We start from the raw sequence: 15,775 nt of genomic DNA on the forward strand, positions 1-15,775 counted from the left end.
ATTTTTCTGCTCAATCTGCTCTTATTATTACACTACGGCTGCACTACGGTATACAAGTATTACAAAAGAATCACTAGACTCGGATTTGTTTTATCCCTGCTGTTTCACATAAACTTATAGTTATACTGTAATAGTGTAACAATTGCTGTGTAAAAAAAAAATAGTATGCTGTTACTAGAACTTACTTTTGATTTTTATATTGAGATGATTGTATCACTGTCAGTCATGACTTGACATATTTGACATCAGCTGAAATATGAATAGATTCAGCTCTACTCCGCTAAATATGCGTGTACATCTTCTTTTCATGCATACAGGAAGTGAAACTTAAATATCAGGTCACCATGAGCGGAAAAGCCCGAGTCCAGGAACCAGCGCCATACTTTGAGGGCACAGCTGTCAGTGTGGATGGAGAATTTGTAGACGTCAAGTTGTCAGATTACAAAGGTGAGTTTCCCTGTTCAAAGGGGAAAGTGAAGGGTAGCAGTTGGCTGATGTATTATACTGTAACCAGATATTTTTACAGGGTCTAGGGCAATTACCCCCTGGGCAATTACCCAGCGCCCTTTCCCTGGCCCTAATCATAATCCTAATCCTGAACCTAACCCTAACCCTATTCCAAGCTCCTAACCCTAAACCTAACCCTAACCCTAATCTTTACTCTAACCTTACCACTAACCAGTATTTGGCCAGGGGGTAATTGCCCTCTGGGGGTAATTGCCCGGATACGATTTTTACAAGCATGAAACTTTCACAAATTTTGTGAGGAGAGAAGATTCCCTGAAGAGGTTGTTTATAGTTGCATAGGTGCATTGAATGTAAGCGACAGTTCGTGAGAAAGGCTGTCTGCTGCGATTCTGTCTCTTTTCTGTCATTCTATAGCTACATTGTAATTTATTTTCATTTTTACTTGTTTTGGAAACTTGATTACAGCAGATTTCTAGAATTTACTTTAAAAAGTGAATGCTCTTGATTTCAAATTTTGAATGCATGAAATAGCCTTATCTCTGTGGTAAAGTCAAGTGAAATCCATTGAAACTGGTATTTGTATTTGTTGTAGCCCCCATAGGCAGTAATCTTTTTAAAGTTTTCTTCTTTCTTGCTTGCCCCAATAGTTCTATAAACTAAAAAAAAAAAAAAAACTTGGATTAATGGAACACCACTCATTTAGCATATAATACAAAACTAGCAAGCTTTAGATGGTTATTGCGCAAAAAAAAAATGGAAAAGAAAAAACCAAGAGAGAGATGAACAGGAGTTCTCCAAATATTTGTATTTCTCATGCCCTAATCAGAAGACAACGTGATCCAAAATTGCAAACACACACAGGGCATGGTTCAGGAATTTGAACTTCCGATATCTTGTGATGAATGGAGAGATAATCATTTGGGGCCACGTTTATCACAACTATTTCGCGCAAGGTCAGCATGAATAGATAACCCAATAAAACAGACTCCTCTGTTCATAGGCGGTTAGGGAGTTTAGATACAAGGAAAACCTATAGTATGAAAGTACTTTTTTTTTTTCCTAGAGAGCTATAGTATGCCATGATAATTGCACTTAAGAATTTTAATGAATGTTTCACCATGATCTTTGAAAATTAACTTTGGAGTAAATGATCTGTGTATTTTAACCTTCTAGATCATTTCTTGAAACCTCTAAATGCTTGGAAAATTTCCCCTTGATTTGTGAATTACTTGTCACCTTTGAGAAGCTTGAGGGAAAAAAAAGGAAATTTGAGATATGAAATAATTTCACTTCATGAAAAAACAAAATGCCATGATCAAGTGCCAAAGAGCAGCCTGTCCTGAAAAATGTGTTTCTGACCATGCATCACAAAACCAACAAAAAGTCGCCAGACATAGAATTTTAGTTGAGGGTATATGCTGAAAAAGTGGAGTGTACACTGTAAACTTTAAGATGATATTAGATAACTCAATACAATTAATGGACTTTCCCCATTATAAAGCTGTCTGAATAATGGACAGAATGTCCACACTCTGGAAAAATATTTACTGAAAAAAAAGAGTCTTTGAAGTATTGGGTCTATTCAAGCACTTAATCTCACCAAGCTGTGCTCTGTGCAATAAATGGGACAAAGAAATGGAAGGTAAAACCCTGTAGCAACCACAGTGAAGAGATATCAGATTAACCTGAAATTTTTGACACTCTAGAAGCACATTTGATTCTTGAATAATACTTACTTTGAAAGCAGTGGCTTCCTCTTTTAAAAAGTTATTATAGTTGAAAGCTAAGCATGTGATTTTTTTTTTAAGAATATGGGCTGCTAAGACATACCTCATCACACTATTCTTAAAAGAAAAAAAAAATACAACTGGTGTAGAAAAGATGCAAAAAAACAACCCACACAATTTTCCCATTCATAAGAATTGCTCTTAAAGAAAATGTTAAAAACGTATTAAAAGGTTGAGTACATAGGTTGACCCTTCAAACCTATTTTGAGACCTCACCTAAAATGTGGGCGTGCAACTTTTTGTTGGTTAAATGATAACACTGTAACATTTATAGTGTAAATGTGGGACATTGTGATTGTGTGAATGACTTTGAATTTGTTCAAGTGGTGGATTCATTGTTCACAGAATATGAAAGCAGCTATTCCTTTCATTTCCAACATGGAAGCAGAATATGAATGAAGATGTTTGCTCCATTTGATTTAAATTCATTGTTCCTTTTTTTTTCTGTGTGTGAATGATGTATCTATCAAATCAGCACCAGGAAGGTTTGAATCAATCAAAGTTTACCCATCTTAGATTTAACCAAATTAGATTTGATTGATAGGTGCCATATTTCTCAGGATGACTAGGGTGCATACACTGCAATCGAATTGATTATCTTGTGAGTGCATTGAACTTCTTTATGAAGGAAACCTTTTCATAATTTGCTCACCGATGTTTTTGACACCATTTCCAAGAAATTGAAACAATATTTTTCTGCATGAATTAGAGCTGTTCTTACATTTATTTTGTATTGTTGTAAATCAACATCTCTACCCTGAATGACAATTTGCGTGTGCTTTTGACAAGCATGAAGAATTAATCTGTTCAAAATTTGATGTCTTGGTGCCTTTTTTACAGATCTTACATCAACAACTGTAGAAAAGTATTATTGTAGTTAAAACCTGTTTGGTGGATAAGAATCTACTTGTCGTCACAATGTCTTGTGAATCAAATAATTGAATACAGAAGGATAAAACTGGATGAAACAACATTTTCACAATATAAAGTGATTTTACCCAGAGACGGTAGATATGAGTTCATATTTGATTTTCAAAATGTTCAAATTCTTCAGAATCGTCACTGTACAACCACATTTCTTGTTCAGTATAACCAAGAAAAGATTAAGAAATGCAGACATTTATTATCTTCTGATACCTTCATATGGAAAAAAAAAATTGTTTTTTTTTTCTTCAAAGTAATATTTTTTAGTACATTGCCCCTTATTGTCCATCATGCTAGTCGTGATTTGATATGATAGTCATAAGTGAGTGAGAAAACATGTAAAGCTTGTAGACCTTATTTGCAATCCTCCTCCCCCTCCCCCTCACCCCACACACACATTTCCGTACAATGAATTTCATTGCCCACTTGCCAAGTGTGCCTGAAAAATTAAGAATTTTTTGCTGTCCTGATAAAAGAATGTGAAAGCTGTCCTGACTGAGAAATTATGTAATTACCTCCTAATAAGATATCAAAAAAGTCAACACACAATCATAACCTTCATGATAGCTCCATGGTACCACAATAACTGTGATGTGTGAAGTTTAGCCACCCCTGCTGTTGGCATTTAACAATATTTTCATTTTTGAACAACAATAACTGATACCACTCATGGTACGAACTGGATCTCTGTCATTTCCTTGCACTCATACAGCAATCTCTGTTTGCCTGCAATCTCTGTTTGCCTGAAGAATGTTTATCCAATCAATGATAGCTTTGATGATTGTGCTTATATTGACTTCTATGTTGTGTGGTGAATTATCTAATATTTTGTAAAGCTACAACTACGGGAAGATTAAATTGACTTTTGAACATGCAGAACTTGACTTGCTGAGGAGAGATATGGTAAACATGTGTAGACATCCAATTAATGATAATCATATTCTATGAAGTGCTTTGAGTGTTTATGCATGTTATCATGAATTTGATAAACCAAATGTATACATGTTGTACCCTGAATTGATTTGTATACACTAATGTTGTTGATTTGAAATCAGCATGATAATGCATTTCAGTTGTCATTCATGCATTACTTTCCAATGGACTCTCTTATCAGCAACATCAAACATGTTTTGTTTTTGTTTTTACTTGCAGGAAAATACCTTGTATTCTTCTTCTATCCCCTGGACTTGTGAGTATACCAAATGCCCTTGATTTTTTTTTTCATTATTTCTATAAGTACTGTATGTGGATTTTTCATAAATGATTGTTAAATTACCCTTTCATTATACAGTTCAGAATTTGTTACGGACATTTAATTGTGCCTCACAGTTATCAATATCATTCAAAGAGACATCAGTCAGTTATGAAATCATAAATCAAGAATCTTTCTGTGAAGATTCTTGTGTCAATACAGTAGCTTTCCTTATCATGCCTGCAGTCTATGCAACTCTTTTGTAGTCTTATTCGCATTTATAACCATTTCCTTTATACATAAACCTCAGGAGAAATAGATTTTAAGTAATTGATGTGCAATCTTTTGTAAAAAGCAAGGTCAGTGATTTTCTACCATAAAGGCAATTTTGCATCTGTGTCTTAGGAGGTAATGTAAAATAGCAGCCTATTTGCAGAACTCGACCCACCGCAAAAAAAAAAAAAGTGTATGGTGTATACAGAACATTGGTAAAGCAAGGAGACTGCCGTGGAAAATTTAAGATACTCGGCGAGCAGATTTTGTTGTGATGTTTTTGACCAATCGTTCTGAAGGCTCAGTGAGTGTGCATTCCTATCATTCCACACACATAGAGGGGTCGGGGCAACTGTTTTTTAACAGCGAACTTGAAGCTGTTCAAACTGTTGAGGCATACTTACAGGCATTATTAGCCATTTGCAGATGAAACTAAAACCCAGCTTTAGTGCTTCAAAATAGTTCTAGAATCTGAGTTAGGAATAGAAACAGCCAATGTCAAAATGTTAATCAGTATGTTCAATGTTAAGTATTCTTAAATATACAGCTGTAGACTTTATTTTTTCTGTAGATAAACATGGGTTGATATGAGTTGTGGAACATTATTTTTAACTTTTGAATTCTTTTCCTATTTTTTTTTTAATGCCTAGTTTGTCTGGGCTCAAAGAAAGATTTTTTTTTTTCTCTCTCTTTGTACATCCTTTTTTTCCCCTCTCTCTCTCTTTGTACATCCTAGATGCTAGTTTATGTGATTGGGAAAATATTGTTAATCCAGGAAAAGTATGAATAGAAGAGATTAACAAATTAAACCAAAAAAAGAAATAGTGATACTATGTGACATTGAATATGACAGAAGAAAGTGAGTATTTATGGTCATTGCTTGAACCAAAGAGGGACAGAAATTGGAATAAGAGAGTATTTATGGTCATTGCTTGAACCAAAGAGGGACAGAAATTGGAATAAGAGAGTATTTATGGTCATTGCTTCAACCAAAGAGGGACAGAAATTGGAATAAGAGAGTATTTATGGTCATTGCTTCAACCAAAGAGGGACAGAAATTGGAATAAGAATTATGTTTCAGTAGCAAGGTATGATGTCCAAGTGAAAAAGAGAGAAAATAAAATATTTATGATGATTGAATGAAAGTGGCTGGAGAAAGATGGAATTATTAAACTTGACCAATTATACTCGTAGGTGTCGTTGCCTCTAATCAATTTATTTCAATTGCAAATGTCAGCAACTACAAATTTGATTTCAGAGGTGTTTGTAGTGATGGGTTTGTGTTGCTAGTACACATGTGAAGGGTGATGGTATATGTGTGTGTGTGTGTGTGTGTGTGTGTGTGTGTGTATACTTTAGAGGTACAGTATAGGTAATCCATCCTTTCCTGTTTTTTGCCAGCTCTTTGTTAAGATTGCAGTGAGTTGTAGATAATGGAGCATTAAAGATTACTGCAACTATACAGTCAGGGAATTTAGATTAGATAGGTTCCGTGTACTTTTATTCGCTAGACAGTGTGTTATCTTGTAGGCTGAGCAAATCTGGGATCCTATACACTTAATTTGGAGATCAGGCTTTGGCATATTGCTTAACAAGTAGACATTGTGATAGAGCTACTGCACTTTTTTGTTAATGGTCAATAAAAGAATGAACAACTTAAGAACCAATGAAGCAGAAGTAAAGTATTTTGCCAATAGTGTTAATGTATTTTGGTATGCAGGACTCAGAACAGTAAATAGACCTACAGATATGATAGAAAGAAAGAAATGAACTAAGATACACAGTTGTACAAATGTGTATGTCCTCAAGTATCATAAAGTACAGTGTCAGTGGCGGATCCAGAGGGGGGCGCACCAGGCGCGTGCCCCCTCTTCATTTTTTTATAAAAAGAAAAAATGGGGGGGAAGGCATGTGCGTGCACCCCCCTTTAATTTTGTAAAGGCGCTTCCTCTTTACGGAATTTATGGATCCACTCCTGCGTGTACATTGAAATGTAAAGATCAAGCAATGGAGGATTTAGGACAAATCTGTATTGATGCTGAAGTATGATAATGTTTGTATCACAGGGAATCATTTTTGTGGAATTGCTTTACAATTTGCTATGCATTTTATACTAGTACTGCTGCACAAACTGTCTTTCGTGTAGCAGTTTTCTTCCATTGAAGTGTACCAGACACTGTTTGATATCATTCATCAGCTGAAATTATAAATTCTAGTTGGGAAATTGTTATTCCTACAGTTGTAAAAGCAGGCTGCATGTCCTCCTGTCATTTCTGCCTAAAGTTTACTAGGCTGAAGGTGTGCCTTCATTTGCCCTTTATCATTGTGAATGTTTAGGGAGGAAAAAACCTTGCTGCACGATAAGACTGTGGATGAGTTGCCAACACATATACCATTCAGGTTATCTAACACTGTTTTCCTAACAGTAATTCTTGGTTTCTGTGTTCAGATGAACCAAACATGTTTTGCCATTAGGTCTATGGCTTGTGAGCTGTTGGGCATTATAATGTGAAATCAAGTCAGATTAACACAGAATTCGAGAGGTGTGAACAGTGCAGATACTATCAACTCTTGCAGGTGATTAAAAAAGAATTAACACATCCTGTTCTGGTTCCTCGTACAAAAACTTCTTTCCTGATTTTAGAGAGCAGGCGATGGAGAACTGTTACATACAAACCTTGTGTAGGAGTGCCACTCTTTCTACACAATGTATAAAGGAAGACATTGCAGAATAGGGGCCGTAATGTTTGTGCCTAAAATGCTGCATGTATCGGTTGTGCTGTTCCTCTGAAAGGATGGTTTGAGAACATGTTGTCTGGTGCAAGTTTTTTTCACCCCCCCCCCCCCTTCTGAATACTAGTAATATCTTTCTCTCATTCAACATGTCTGTGTACAATAGGTCTTCAAGAGCACTAAAATGGGAAATGTTCTCAAATGAAAATTCTGCAGCACTTGCCACGTGAGCATTATGACTCCACAACGGATATTGACTCTTGTGTGAAGAAGAGTTGGTCATAAAATTCCAGCCTAGTCAATGATGAACCAGGTTGTTAGGGAAGAAGCCAGTTTGAGAACTAAGGTACTTTGTGTACCTTGTGATTAAAAAAAAGAAAAAAAAAATAATGACCAAAGTAGTCAAAATTAGTTTTCATACATGTGATCTGTTATCTTTTACAATGTAGTACAGTTCGACCTCGATTATCTGACCATGTCGGGACCGGCGCTCATCCGGATAAGGAAATTGGCCTGATATGGGAGACACAATGTTAATGTATACATGTAGCTGCCGTCCAAGCTGCTGTCCCAGTGCACTGGCAGCTAGGCAGGTAGCGTACCCCGTAACGATGGTGTAATCTACAATTTGTATGCTAGCCTGCGCAAAATTGTAGTCCCTTACTTTTACGATGATAATGTGGTGTGAATTTATGTTAGTATTGTCGGAAATATTGTAGGTAAATTGTGTGAGTTTTGTAGAAATTTTAATTGAGTTTAAAGTCACTGTTTTTTCTAAATTTTTGGAAGAAAAAAAAGTCTTTCACTGCGTGAACGCGTCCGGATAATAGAGATTTCCGGATAAAAGGAGGCCGGATAATCGAGGTCGAACTGTATGTGCAGATTGGCTTTTACCACTGGAGAAATAAAACCATGACAGGCGTTTCTCAAAAATGTCATGCAGCTAAAATGGCCGGCGGCTCTAATTCATATGAAAATTTCATGCTGTGAAAATGTTTTGCTTTACAGCAAGCATCTTTTTTTCCTGAGAACCATGTTGGAAACTGTTCAATTTACATGTTCCTGCTAAATTAACTCCCATACATTAAATTCGCTTTGCATGAATTAGTCATTGCTATGTAGGGCAAGTCTTGAGGAAAACTTTCTGGTCAGCTATCTGGTCGTCAAGAAAGCTCTTTGTTACAATGATATGCATAAAATTTGAATACATTCATACATTGTATTTAAGTGCTCTTCATTCAATGGTGCTTTGTCAGTTCCAAATAGGCAAAGAGACATTTTTTAAAATTTATTTATTTATTTTTTTTAAAGGTTTTTATGACAGGTGTTCTTACCTGCGCCAAGGGAGGAGGTTTACATTTTTGTATGTTTTCATCGGTGTTGATTTGTCTGTGTGCATGCATATTACATGTAGCTCAAAAAGTTGCCAGTGGATTTGGATGGAACTTTTAGAGGAAAGGTTGAGAATTACACAAGGAACATATAATTAGATTTTAGTAGTGATCCGGGATTTTTTTTTAATGGATTTCATGAAGGCTTTTCAATATTTTGGCAGGTAGGGTCGATGAACTTTGGATTTCAAGCTGCTCATTTTTGAAGTTTACATACGCGTGTTTTCATACGCGCAGTAGAGTGCGTGCTCTGGTTTCTGCTAGGGCAAGGCGCGCTGCGCAGCTGGAAGTTGATGACGTAACAACATAGGACTTTTATTAGTACATGTATATTGGGAAATTGGGCGATTTTCTGCATGCATAATTGTGTATGGTTAGAAATCACTGATCGCTATGGAAAAGCAAGATCAGTGGTGTAAATAAACTGCTTGGTGGAGGTCTATGCTCTCAGAGTGCTTCTCTAGTTTGTATCATGATATATTTCTGAGCTGAATTGAGTGATTAGTAGTACATTGAAGTTCATATTTGCCATTAAACATTCGCCATCCGTGGGCATACAGGTTTAATGTGAAAGTTAATGATAAGTGCTTAGTAGTCAAGGTAACCGTATCTTGCTCTCAAACCAACTATTGCGCTTTGTTTCATAGTGCAGTATGGGTAATGTGTAATACACATTTGAAGGGCTGTTCATGTTAAAAGTGAATGCAGTGAATGTTGCTGACATTTGATGCAATCCCATTTAGTGCTAGCTATTCATAAGTGCTGATTATTAGTCAGGGCACATCCTACCAGGAGGCTGCATGTAGAATATCTATACAAGTAAAGATTAGATAAATAGCGAAATGTATGTACAAGTAGGTAGGTATTACTGTAAAAGTGGTTTCTTTCGCGATGGCTTTATTTTCGCGCTTTTCGCACTTTGAGGTTGAACCGCGAATTTAACATCACGCGAAGTTGAAAATTCGCGCGAAATTAACCACACGAGGAAACATTTTGAACTCGCCTCTTGTTACAATGCTATTGCGCACATGCACACACGAAGATTCCGTGCATTGAGTGTATTGATGGTCAACACACACACAACGATACCGCGCAATGTAAGTACGTGTACACGCATGTTATACAGTACTTGAGAGACGGGACTTCAGGTATTAAAGCCTGCATTTAATTTTGATTTCTATTTAATAAATAAAAGAATAATTGGATTATAGTTTGGGTTTTCATGTGCAAAATAAAACAGTTTTTGCTGACTGTGAATTCACAGACTTTGCCAACCGCAAATTTAAACACACGCGTAAAAGTCAGCATCGTTGGAAACTGCGTAAGTATCTGTACGCGAAAGAAACCACTTTTACACTAGTATAGAGAATTAATGAGCTGTACATAGTTGTCAGTTTATTTATAGTTGAATAGAATGAGATATGGTGCTCTGTTTGTACATGTAAATCATTGGAGTGATGTATGACAGCAAAAATTCAGTCTCTTGGTATTGAAGCTTCCAGAAATATCTAAACTGCATGCAAGATCAAAGGAGAAAGGTTCAAGGGATGGTATAGTATTGGTTGAGGTGAGAATTCACCTTTTAACTTTTGGCGAGATACTTAGAAACCACTCTATCATAAGATGTTAAGAAGCCACTCTATTAAAAGTTAAGAAGCCTACAATTCTAAGAGGAATATCAAAGTTTATTTGATGAAAATAAGTTTTGAAATGGCTGAGATAGCCAAAAACAAAGTAAAACAAAGGGACTCTAATAAAACGTGGGTCCGACTTAGTAGGATCCCTTTGTTTTGGACATCTCGGCCATTTTAAAACCAATTTTCATCTAATAAATTTTGAATTCCTCTTAGAATTATATGCTCTTTCATACATGTATTACACATTGGAGGTTTCTCATTATCTGAAAAAAAAAATCATCATAAAAAAGTTGAAAAACTCAAACCCCATCTCAACCAAAACTGCACCATCCCTTGAACAAATAAAATATTGAGAAAAAATTTAAGAGGTTTAAATCTTAATTTTGAAGTTGAGGATCAGTTGACTGCAGTTCTAATTGCATGCTTATATTGTACAGGCATTTCTGCAGGAAGTATAGAGCATTTGACTTTCACTGACGGTGATTAATTAGTCTTTGTGCATAGTGCTCAACCAGAATGCATGCAACATGTTAGACAGGTACTGCAATATGCATGACACAAAAGAATTGGTTTATCTCATCAGTAGATTGACATGTTGCTAAATGCAGGAGTGTAATTAATGGTTAGTGTACTTGGACAGTTATCATATTGATTCCCTTGTAATTACTTTGATTGGTTTCTGCCTTGAATAAGAGCTAAGTACCCACGAAACCAATTCATCTGTAGGCTAGGGTCAAAAGCATTTCATAATACTCCCCTCTTTTGGAGCAGTCTACCAGCAATTTATGATGCATAAAGGAAAACACGCAACAAATGATAATTATTGAGATATTTAAATGTGATGAATGATGCTGATTTAATTTGAAATGATTTTAGATCATTCATTCTGTACAGATACCAAATATGTTCAAATTATTGCACCCCTCCTTTCAATTTCTTTTGTGGGGGGAGGGGAGGGATGGAGTACAGTGGCAGGGCTACTGCTTTGCATTACAGGTTTATTTTCAGGGATGATGATTACAATAGCCTATGATGACAAAGAAGTGAGCTTCCTTTTCCACACTTGTAGTTCAATCAAATTAATCATGGCCAGAGCTAGTCTAATACTGATTAATCACTTCTTTCTTTCATTCTTCTTTATTTCGCACTTATGATTGGAAGAGAGAAATGATTAGGCTTACGTAACAGCTGTGGTGCCTGCGGTGATTTGTAGAAAATGTTAGACTGAAAAAGAGACTTCTGTTGCATTTTGGCTTGTCTTCCCAAATTACTGTTTTCAAGTCATGTTTTTTTAATGCGCACAAAAATTTTGTTCACAAAAGATCGCCTTTATGCCAGAGGATTGCCCCACCTAGTAACAACTGATTAATGCAAAGTGAATCCTGCCTAAGAAAACTAATTGGAGGGAGCAGGCCAATAAAATTGTTCATTACTACTTAATACTAGGCTGTTGGAAAAGAAATCCATGAAGTTCCATGCATTGCCGAAATGGTTTATTTCATTGCACTGTACAAACTTGCCTCTATGATTCGCTGTGAAGATGCTGTCTACACTGCCATCTTCACTCCTGCATGGCATCAACTGTTCTTCAACCATCCTCATGGATTTCCTGTAGATAGTTTTTTTTTTTTTTTTTGATTGACTCTCCTCTGTGAAAACCACATCCTAGAAATTTCATATGTATCAAAATTGTCTTGTTTTGTTGTCAAAATCATCATTGAAATATGATTTCATGCCTTATTTCATGAGATCAATAGAGAAAGAGTGCACTGTGAAGGATTATTTTCATTGTTTTGTTCTCCAAATGAATGTACTTTGCTGTGATATTGCAAGAATCGTAACGCATAAATTTGGTGCACTGCTTTGCTGGTGACTCGTGCAGACTTTAACTCTCACTGCAGCATTCTTACAAGGCCTCATTCCATTCTTACACTCCGGCATCCCCCTCTCATATTGCAGCCCGCTATGATGTATAATTAGGTTATGCCCGCCTGGCCATTTTTATAGGCTACGAGGAGCGTAATTGGGCACACCTCCAGTATAAATAATGCCGGGAATCGGATTAAAGGCAGCTCGGCTCTCTCCCTCTGTCTTGTGCACTTGAAAATGTCACCAGCATCATCTCGCTCCGGCTCCTTCATCCCTGTGGATGTTGCCGTGGCGATGCCAGGGAAGACAAAGGCGGCTTCGCCTTCCCCCAAGAGGTTCATAGCTCGTTGTGACAATGCCTCTCTGAATCTTTTTATGTACCGCCTAGTTGTCTCCTTGCAGACTCTTTTGTTGATAGCCAGTGCAAGCCACGGATGAATTAAAAATGAAAGAGTGATTACCACAGATTCGAGGAAAATGGATATATATCTTTCAGTTGCTTCATTTAAACAAGAGTTACTCTCAGTGCTACAGCATTTGCTTGTAGATCAGCTTGGTTTGTCTGTCATAGATAATAAAATATTCCACTCGTACTACATTGTGTGGCATGACTTTGTGCATTTCAAATGATTACTGGGCATTTTCCATGATGCAGAACAGTTTAAAATTCAGTAGACATCAGAAATAGCGGTGGCACAGGACTATTATCATTCCAAGGATAAATCAATCTGTATTGCTAAAATAATCATTTAGAGGCCTCTTGATGGGAGAGCCCCTCTAGACTTCTCATAGCCAATTGCATGCCTGGCATGTATAATGGCAATTGCATATATTGAGTTGATGATTCTTTGAGGGTGAAGGAATAACAGTATTTAACCGTTATTTGTATCAATGAGCCTTAAAAGTCTTGTGTTTCATGGTAGGTTGTGGAACCTTCTGTAACTCATCAGAATTTGTTTAATTGACAAGTAAAATAGAATGCATAATTCATGTGCAGTAGTAGAGAAATAACACAAAACAAAACAAAAACAACAAGACACAACCACACACACACAACACACACACACACACACACACACACACAAACACACAAACAAGAAACACCCTTTTGTGTTCCGGTTAAAAAAAGTCTTACTTTAGTGTCTTTAGTTCACACAAATGAGGAATGGTTGTGGCTGTCATGCCGGAGGATGAAATCCCTTTCCCGTTCACCTGCAGTCAGTGTGACTTTCTGCTTCATTTGGTCATGTTTTGTATGCAACATTTGTTTCCTAGGCAGGTGAAGCCTTGAGCATTGATTGTTCACACTTTAGGAGCCGCCATTCTATGCTGTGTGGATTTGTCACAAGTCTGTTCACTAATTCTTTTCTCATGACATTAAAAGCGCACCAGTGGGTTTAGACATTAATGATGGGCTCGTAATTCATGCATGTTTTCATGGATTCATGGCTCAGTGCATATATAGTGGGTTGAATCCTGCAGCTCAGAACAAAAGCTTGAATCTTGTGGTCATGCTAAACATGAGGCCACTTTTCTTATTCTTTTACTTTTTTATTTTTTTCATTTTATTGTTATTATTATTATTATTATTGTTGTTGTTGTTATTATTATTATTGTTGTTGTTATTATTATTATTATTATTATTATTATTATTATTATTATTATTATTATTATTATTAATTCATTGGGGGGGGGGTGCCCTAGGGAAGGGGAGGGCTTGTTCTTGCTATGGGGGGGGGGGGATGTGAATGTCTTTTGTCCTCTCGTTGTGGTTTTGCTCCATGAAAATGACTCTACACTCTGCAGACACTTTAGACCACACATGATTGTGGTTTGAAATGCAGCTTCCACGTCATCAGCCTCAGACATTTTCATGCTCACCACACTCACCTTTCCTCTTCTTTCCAGGGTGTTACTACACTGTCTGGGCCCTGTTTTATGAAGAGTTCAAATTGAATATAGTTGATTTCAACTGTAAGTTCTATGGCAGCCTGTGTGGCAAGGAAATTAAAAATTGATTTTATCTTTTGATAAAACGGGGCCCTGATGTGGAGTGAGATTGCATTTTAGTTTCAGTTAATAAATGAGTACTTTAATCTTCACCCAAAACTGAGGGTCATTGGCGATGAGATAAGACGAAGGCATTTGCCTTGGTTAATTGATTTGAATAGTTGATGCTCATTTAGATCTTATCAATAATTACACAAGATGTGATTATGATAATTACCGGACTCTTCTGCCAGAATTGAATTTAGATGTATTGTGCTGTGTAGTGAAGTGATTTAGTGGCTGAATTATTACATACGTCTGAAGATCAGGAATATCGGTGGATGCCATTCTTGTGTCGCTGTTCTCTGTAGAATTATTCTGTTTCTGTTTCTGTTCCGGTTCCGTCGCTATACTCAGAATTAACTGTACTCCACCAACGTTTTGTAACTAGTGTGGTCATATGTGCAGGGCAGGAAGAATGTTTCACATTTGAAGCCTCTGTTTGAAGACTGTACTGGATTATTATTATTTGTGTTTTTTTTTGTGTGTGGGGAAGGGAGAATGGATGGCAATGCAAAAATTTTGCATCAGGTGAGAAGAGTCAGTGAAATTTATATGGATGTTGCGTTTGGACCGCTTGTGCAAGCTGTGATATTTACATTTGACATAATTCAATGAAAATATGTCAGCTACACCCAAAACTGAGGATCATTGACAATGAAATAAAATGAAGGCATTTGCCTTGGTTGATTGATTTAAATAGTAGATGCTTATTTAGATCTTATCAGTGATTACACAAGATGTGAGTATGATAATTATTGTACTCCTCTGCCAGAATTAAATTTAGATGTATTGTGCTGTGTTTTAAAGTGATTTAGTGTCTGAATTATTGCATGTCTGAAGATCAATGATATCAGTGAATGCCATTGTTGTGTTGCTGTTCTCTGTAGAATTATTATTATTATTATTATTTTTTTTTTTTTTGGTGGGGAAGGGAGAATGGATAGCAATGCAAAAATTTTGCATCAAGTGAGAAGAGTCAGTGAAATTTATATGGATGCTGCGTTTGGACCGCTTGTGCAAGCTGTGATATTTGCATTTAACATAATTCAATGAAAATATGTCAGCTGCATGAGGCAATTTCCCTCCTGTTTTGTAATTTGGATATCAAAAAAAAAAAAGCAATCTAGATGTTAACTGTGCAACAAAGCAGGAATTGAAACGTGTCTGTTTTTTAAGACTACCCCTTAATTACAAAGCTTCCACCTTCATGATTACAGCGTATTGCTAGAAGACGTGGCTTTGTCAAAATTGTGCATTGTTGTTGCCATGGAAACCTATTCCAACAAATGTGAGGAGTTAGGGATCAGACCAGGTGTGAAAAAGGATGCTCCTTTAATACTGACAGAGAGCGATGATTCTTCATGTTACGGACATACGAAAACAGTCTTGAATTTTTACACGAAACGCAAAGGTCAGTTTACCCTTTATTGTTTGTGAGAGAATATCACA

At 36.5% G+C, this 15,775-nt stretch overlaps 1 protein-coding gene across 1 annotated transcript in view; it reads left to right on the plus strand.

The window, feature by feature from the left end:
- The first annotated feature begins 344 nt into the window (after positions 1 to 344).
- LOC139731499 (peroxiredoxin-1-like) overlaps positions 345 to 15,775 on the plus strand; it is a 32,684-nt gene continuing 17,253 nt past the window's right edge. Inside the window, exons 1-2 of the mRNA XM_071642383.1 lie at positions 345 to 447; positions 12,522 to 12,609. Coding sequence (XP_071498484.1) covers positions 345 to 447; positions 12,522 to 12,609 — 191 coding nt within the window. The remainder of the gene's footprint in view (positions 448 to 12,521; positions 12,610 to 15,775) is intronic.

The sequence above is a fragment of the Diadema antillarum genome, unplaced genomic scaffold (assembly GCF_040938485.1).
Source record: "Diadema antillarum isolate AM-2024a unplaced genomic scaffold, OU_Dant_1.0 seq00000376_RagTag, whole genome shotgun sequence".
Lineage (NCBI taxonomy): Eukaryota > Metazoa > Echinodermata > Echinoidea > Diadematoida > Diadematidae > Diadema > Diadema antillarum.